This window comes from Haplochromis burtoni, unplaced genomic scaffold (genome assembly GCF_018398535.1).
Source record: "Haplochromis burtoni strain Fernald_Lab_line unplaced genomic scaffold, NCSU_Asbu1 Contig_9, whole genome shotgun sequence".
Taxonomy (NCBI): Eukaryota; Metazoa; Chordata; class Actinopteri; order Cichliformes; family Cichlidae; genus Haplochromis; species Haplochromis burtoni.
Window position 1 is genome coordinate 127,991 of NW_024582370.1, and position 7,763 is coordinate 135,753.

Sequence of the window (7,763 nt, forward strand, 5' to 3'; positions counted from 1 at the left end):
TCATTGTTTCATTTAATTCTGAAAGTGCATTGATGCTAACCACAGGGCAAGTTGGAGAGGTAGGTAATGGTTTGCCATATTTCCCATCTAATACTTTGTCTTGCTGCTTTCAACTTTCCCCATCTCTCTGCATTTCTTGCTCTTTCTCTTTCTCCCTCTTATCAGTGACGTATAAAAGGCAAGCAATGGCACAGCCATAATGGAGAGAGAACATCTTGATGGCTGCTCTTTCCCCAGAAGAATACCATCAGTAAAAGTACAGTGGACAAGTCTACTGAAAAGTGTCCTTTCCCTGTAGTTTCTTATCATCGTGCATAAAGTTTGCAAAGGATATCTTGGAAAGGGTGACTCAGACTTTGAAAGCAGTTATAGATTTCTGGGCCACAAAGTCAAGCAGACATTTCAAGTCAAATGATAATCAAACATTTACTGACACGGGTGCAAATAGACACGAAGACAAACTTGCAAATTCACGGGTACTTGCATTTACGAGTGTGCCCTTACACACACACACACACACACACACACACACAGCTCTCACAACCAGATAAAAGAGGTGTCTGTTCTGCTCTTACCCGAGTGTTGTCATAGTAACGATGGTGTACCAGAAGGAGGCTGGGATGCTGGTGAATTTGCTGGAGCTTGAACCCTTCTCTGCGTAGAACATGACGGTAGCAAAGATAATTATGGCCATAGTGAGGGAGAAGAGGAGGAAGCCCAGCTCCGAGGCACAGCTCTTCAGTGTGTAGCCCAGGATGCGAAGGCCCTGCGAGTGACGGGAGAACTTGAAGATACGGAACACGCGGAAAACACGGAGTGTCACGAAAGCACCGCTCACGTCCTCGTTGTCAGTCATCACCAGGCCAATGTAGTATGGTAAGATGGCCACCACATCGATGATGCTCATGACGGATCTCATGAAGCGGTAGCGGCTGGGTGCAGCAAACAAGCGCATCAGGTACTCCACGGTGAAGATCATAACACAGGCCGTGTCCATGCAGAAAAAGGCCACGGTGTAGCGCTCGCCACATGGCACTTCCTTCTGGTTGGGCGCTGAGCCACAGGGCACCGTCTCTACCACATTGGTAATGACAGAGACAGCAATGAAGAAACCAGTGACATAATAGAAGACAAGGGCCATGGTTGAAGTGTGAGGGTTTTCAAAAGCCCGCCACATAGTCTCCCTGAAGGTCATATTGGGCAGCTTGGCATCCTTGTTGTCCTCCTGGTCATCCATCAAACGCTCTGCATTCTCCCTCTTCCTGTCCTTGTACTCTTCGTAGCAGCAGTCACCGATGATCTCTGGGACAATGCCAAAGAAAGCCAGCTCCTCATCATAGGAAGATATGCACTCGTACCGTGGATAATGGAGCTTGCCTGTACGGTAGAAGTTGAGCACACTACGGAACACGTCGGGGTCCCGGTCAAAGAAGTATTCTTTGGTCTCCTCGTTGTAGAAGAATTCCTTCTCTGAGCTGCCCAGCAGTGTGTCTGGATAGCGGTCCAGAGTGTTCCTCCAGGTCTGGAAACGGCGTCCACTCACATTAAGAATGATGAGCTCATCCTGCCTCTTGTTCTTTTCAGCAGGTGCTACTGGCATGGGCAAATTGGCCACAGGCATCCAGCCTATGGCTGCTGCCCGGGCAAAGGGAAGCCATGCCGCTACTCCCGCCGCCATGCTGTGTCCGGCTTGGGGCGTAGGGGGGAAGAAGTCGAGCACCTTCACAACCAGCTTGACTTCAGCTCATTTACCAGCTAAAGAGAAGAAAGGGAGGGAGTGTATGAGGATAGGTAGCACATGGGTGCTGTTTTAATCCTCACAGGCAAGGAGAGTGAGATCAGTAGATCAGAAAACAGAAAAAAGGAAGAACATATGAGACACTTGAATCTTAAGAATGTAGGGGAAAAGGACAAATGGTGAGCTAGTGAAATAAAAAGATGTGAACATAACAAAACAATGTATACAAAATAAACAGCACAACTAATTGTAACAAGGCAGGCAAGCAGAGGAAACAAAAGATATCTTGATAAAATGAAAAATAAATTAAACATCGCACTCATTTATACATTTGTAGAAAATGTATTTCTATTTCATATACTGAGCTTTAATGTGATCACTGACTGCAATAAGCATGATCTTTCTCAAGGCTAAATTCCTCACCCTCTGTAGAGGTACTGGTTAAGCAGCAGCCTTCTGTTGACAGTTTACTGCATCTTACAGGTTACAAACTAAAAACAGGCAAAAAATAACATCGCAAAACAGCCTAAACTGCTCCATTTTTTTAAGCGTGGGTTTGGTCGCCTTAAAAGTGATCCAGGATAGTCGAGACCTGTTGAGTTTCAAGTAGAAAAAAAAAACAGTAGATGCATCTTTATTTTACTCAAGATGAGTCAAACTACTTCATGATCGCTCAGATCAAATTCACCACCGTATCAATAGCGCTGATGAACCAATCAGTCTTCATGGCTAACCGAAGACGCAATATGTTAAAGCGGAATGATTTCCCGAACTGCCCGAGAACTAAAAAAAAAGAAAGAGAGAGAAAGAAAGCAAACATCGCAGGCTTGTATTCGCAGCTTCGTGCTGAATGTAGTGGTTGATTAATGTAGAACTCACCGACTCAAAATTCTCCATCCACACAAACACGACCTTCTTCCAGGGCAGTTTAATGGCAAGTCGTAGGTTTTGGTTATTTCTCTGAGCGTGTCTGGAAAAAATAAATAAATAAATAAATAAGAAGAAGAAGAAAAGAAAAATACCAGGAAAGAAGTTATTCAGCGAAGAGGAGAACCACAGTAGACACACACTACAGCTGATGGGGGAAGCGGAAAAGTACCGGTGACGGACGTACCACAGCTGCTTTCATTCAGTTTCCATTATGCGAGGGGAGAAATGATGAGAGGACTCCGCCGTGAGGACCGTATTACCTTGGCTTTCGGGATGAGTATTGGGAAGAGGAACGAAGGAGGAGGAGGAGCGCTCTTTCTCTCGCTCTCCCTCTCTCTCTCTCTGCGCAGGGCGGATTGTGAACCAAAACTGCATTTAAGGGAAGCTGGATCAGGATTTAGAACCATGCGCAGAAAATAAATATATAAACGTCAGACCGCTTTCTTCTCCTTACACGAATGCTGTTCTTATTGTACAGTGTGCGTGTGCTCTGCTGAACCAATGTTATTCCCACACACAGCACTAAAGGCAAGTGCTATCAGCTGAGTTATCCACAGGATTCATCCCAGCAGAGGCATATAAGAATCCACAGGAGGCCAGAAAAGAGCGCAATGGATCAACTTTGTCTTTAATTAAAGCACCAGAGGACTATTACTATTTTTCGCACAAACAAGCTGGAAACATCGATACGATGTCACCGTTTAAGTGGAAAACCAGCTGGTAAATAGTTGCCTTATTACGTTACATATAGTACTGTGCAAAAGTCTTGAGTCACCATTCATTTCTTCACATTTTGCAAGTGAGAAAAACGAGTTTGATCGTGTTTATTCTTCAACACTGTTCTTCGTGTTTTTCTCTTTTTTGAGGGACATTCAGAGCTCCTTTTTGGATGTTGGCTGCCTTTGGTTTTGTTCTCTGTCAAGGTGATCCCGTCCTGCTTCAGTAATATTGAACTCACAGGTTCTGGCGAGGCCAATCCATGAATGATAGTTTTTCATTTTAGAGTTTTCCATCCAGGCATGCTTTTGCTACATTGTCATGCTGAAAATGGAGCAACTGCCAATCAGATACTTTGCAGTTGGCATTGTATGGCGGATCAAAGTCTGATGGGGCTTTCAGTGTTCATAATCCATCAGTTCTGACAAGATTCCCGACATCGCTGGCTGAAAAGGAGCCCTACAATATGACAGACCCTCCGCTGTGTTTGACAGATTACTTTAGCCACTCACTGTTGTACCTCTCTCCTGACCTCTTCCGTACATATTGAATTTTAAAATTTGAATCCATCACTCTGTAAGACCTGTTGCCACTGATTTTCAGTAGACTGAAGGTCTAGATGCATGTCTCATGTCCTGTGTCAGCTCTTTGCTGGATTTTCTTTCCTATTTCTTAAAGACTTGACTTTCAGATACTGTCTACAATCTGCTGTAGATCATTAAAAACAAAAAAAGTATTTATTTTGATCTCTAATTGTCCAGTTCATTTATTTTTATATATATATTTTTAAAAAATCAGCAAAACCGTTTGTTGGTGCAGGAATACTATTTTATGTCTATTAAACTTTGCTGTCTTTTGAATTTTTCATAGATTGAGCTTAAGAAATGGAGAAAAATCTGAGTTTCTAGTAAACTTCTGTTTCCAAAGACCTTAAAGACACAATTAAAAATTTGTTTTAAAAGCATGGTGCCTTTTTGTCCCAGGATGATTCATAGTCAAGTGTTAAGAGGCTTAACAAACAAGAAAACTATTGTTCTGGAAGTGTTCAGGTACAAGGACTGGACTGAAAATGAGTGACAAAACAGCCAGTGTTAAAACTTTGCAAGACCTCCAAACCAACAAGAAAAATAAAAAGAATTTCAATTCAATTTTATTTATATAGCGTCAAATCACAACAACAGTCGCCTCAAGGTGCTTTATATTGTACAGTAGATCCTACAATAATGGATACAGAGAAAAAGCTAGCAATCATATGACCCCCTATGAGCAAGCACTTTGGCGACAGTGGGAAGGAAAAACTCCCTTTTAACAGGAAGAAACCTCCAACAGAACCAGGCTCAAGGAGGGGCGGGGCCATCTGCTGTGATTGGTTGGGGTGAGAGAAGGAAGACAGGATAAAGACATGCTGTGGAAGAGAGACAGAGGTTAATAACAGATATGATTCAATGCAGAGAGGTCTGTTAACACATAGTGAGTGAGGAAGGTGACTGGAAAGGAAAAACTCAATGCATCATGGGAATCCCCCAGCAGCTTACGTCTATTGCAGCATAAATAAGGGGCAGCTTGAGACTGTTGCACAGTATTGTATTTCTATCGTATATGAACTAATCCAGAAGTGTTAGATAACATTCCTTAACATCAGCACATTCCTTCTCCTGTCCTATTCTTCTTTTTGAATACGATAAAGCTGTAAAGTTATTGTTCTGTGGTCTCAAGACCCAAGTGGACCCAAGGGGACCTTTACTCTAGACCCCAAATGGATCCCACACACATCTAGTAACATACCTGAATAAAATACTTCACAGCACTAATGCAGATATTTTGAAGTCAGCAAAGATGGCAATGTTTATAAAATTAATCATAAACCTAAAAAATAAAAGGACATAGGTAAATATTTGGCTACAATTTTAAACCTACAAGCTTTGAGCTACTGTGACGTATACCTCGGCCCTTTTCTGTTTGCATTCTTTTCTGTGGGTCTGGGTGTCTACAGACTCTGGCAATCATCTCTACATGTAACTTTACTCATGAAAGAAAAGACAAACAAAGGGGCTCCAGTGGAAAAGCTCTGCCCTGAAAACAAGTAGGTGCAGGATATACCAAAGATTATTTCTCAGGACAACTCACTGTATCCCCTGCTGTTGACAGCAAACAATAGTGAGAACCAAAATTGCATTAGTTAGTGGATATTCTGTGCACCTTATTCCTTCAAGCAGATAGCAGTGATTTCTCTTCTGGGTTTGTTGTTATTCTGACTGACGTATATGAGTCAGAATCTACTTTGACGTTTTAATAATTTCAGAAACCATGTCAGCCACGTAAATAGGCTGTAGCACATAAACTGATGCTAAAACGATGTTATGTTTATTTATGTTCAGAGTCAGTGTGTCATTGCATGTGTACCTACATTAGTTAATGCTTTGCTGAGCATATGCATTCCCAACTGTGTCAACAGAAATATTGTTTGGATACAGAGGGCTTCGGATATTAGTGGAGGCAAGAGCTCATACACAGATTGGAAAACACTTGGTATCTTGTTGCAGTCAGGGATGTACAGTATGTAAGCAAAATATGAAAAAAAAAATACATTACATCATATTATTTACCATAAAGTCACCCTGTGAGTTCCATAGACCCTTGTTCGGAATGATAAATCGCTGATGATTAATATTTAGACGTACAGCTGCACACCCACACATGCAAGCACACACTTCTTTATGCCTTTCTGCCCTTGTGTAGCTATCTTTAGAAGCACCTTTTGTTGGCTCAATTAAGTCCCTGGCCGTAAACTGCCCCCTTGGTAAAACAACAGAATAGCCAAAATGACCTCACCTTGTGAAAAGTATCCCCACTCCTTAAACTCAAGCTAGCTCTGAGAAGAAGACAAGTTCAAGAAAATGCACACAGGCTCACACACAGACACACACACATGCTGCAGGAGGCTGGCCTTTTCAACCAATGAGTCTGTGAGCGATTCCAATAATTCAAATGTCACTGAATAACAAGGTGGGTTGAATTTCATGGTCAACTGCCCTCTGTAATTATCTGAAGACACTACACGGGCATTAAAATTCTAAATCCTCTCTTCCCTGCAAGGCTTCAACAAACAAACTAGCTGTATTTTAGTGGGAAACCTTTGTGGGTTATAAGAGTAAACGGGTTTGTTTAGTAGCAGAAGAAAGGATGCTATCAGTCCAAAGTCAAAGGAGCTTGGAAAGAAAAGCGTCTGGACTTCTTTAAGTTGTTTGAAGACGTTGTTGCTCTCTCCTCTTTTGTATATTTTGTACACTAATGACTGTCGCAGCACACAGGCCAATAGGCATTTCATCAAATACGCAGATGACACAGTCATTGTAAGCCTCCTTCATGGTGAAGAGGATTCCCATGGGCCTGTTGTGGAGGAGTTTGTTTCATGGTGTGATCAGTCCTTCTTAATGATTAACACCTTGAAAACCAAGGACATGGTTATTGATTTCAGGAAGTCATCCCCTCATCCTGCGCTTACAGTGGTAAATGGTGCAGCCATTGAAATGGTGGATAGTTACAAGTACTTGGGGGTTGTTCTTGATAAGACTTTCAGGGAGGTCTCAGGTCCAGCTTGTGGACTTTTATAACAGGCAGGTGCTGAGGAAGGCAACTTCTGTCCTGTTGTGTTCAGATCATCCTCTCTTTAACGATTTTCAACTGCTTCCATCAGGTCGTCGTTATAAAATGACTGCAGTGAAGACAAAGCGACACAAATTGTCGTTTGTACCTAGTGCTATTATCTTAATTAACAACACTAAATTGTAAGTGTTGTTGCCATTGCACATTGCACTTTTTTCGATGGAAAATCTAGGTTGTTTTATCAGGCTTATATTATATTATAGTATTTTTTTAATGAGTGTACGTGATGTGTTGGTTGTATGTTTGTTGTTCGTTTTGACATACTGCGGATCAATTTCCCGTCAGGGACAATAAAGTTACCATTGACCATTGACCATTGACCACTGGCTAAATGTGGCTTGTAGTCTAAAGTATTTTACAGTTACAGGTGAGATTTTAGCAATAAATATATTTACTATAAATGGTAAATGGTAAATGGCCTGTATTTATATAGCGCTTTACTAGTCCCTAAGGACCCCAAAGCGCTTTACATATCCAGTTCACCCATTCCCACACTCACACACTGGTGATGGCAGCTACATTGTAGCCACAGCCACCCTGGGGCGCACTGACAGAGGCGAGGCTGCCGGACACTGGCGCCACCGGGCCCTCTGACCACCACCAGTAGGCAACGGGTGAAGTGTCTTGCCCAAGGACACAACGACCGAGACTGTCCAAGCCGGGGCTCGAACCGGCAACCTTCCGATTACAAGGCGAACTCCCAACTCTTGAA

General features: G+C 42.4%; 1 protein-coding gene across 4 annotated transcripts in view; it reads right to left on the minus strand.

Annotated features, from left to right (window-relative positions):
- kcnd3 (potassium voltage-gated channel, Shal-related subfamily, member 3) overlaps positions 1-3,125 on the minus strand; it is a 115,587-nt gene extending 112,462 nt beyond the window's left edge. For 2 of the 4 annotated variants that reach the window (XM_042227445.1, XM_005914617.2), the window contains exons 1-3: positions 2,853-3,124; positions 2,618-2,708; positions 576-1,755 (exon numbers count right to left, since the gene is read on the minus strand). In XM_042227445.1, the coding sequence (XP_042083379.1) occupies positions 576-1,678 (1,103 nt within the window). In that variant the 5' untranslated portion in view covers positions 1,679-1,755; positions 2,618-2,708; positions 2,853-3,124. Of the gene's footprint in view, positions 1-575; positions 1,806-2,617; positions 2,709-2,837 lie in introns of all 4 variants that reach the window. The other 2 variants (XM_042227443.1, XM_005914618.2) reach the window with 2 other exon arrangements.
- Positions 3,126-7,763: the final 4,638 nt, after the last annotated feature.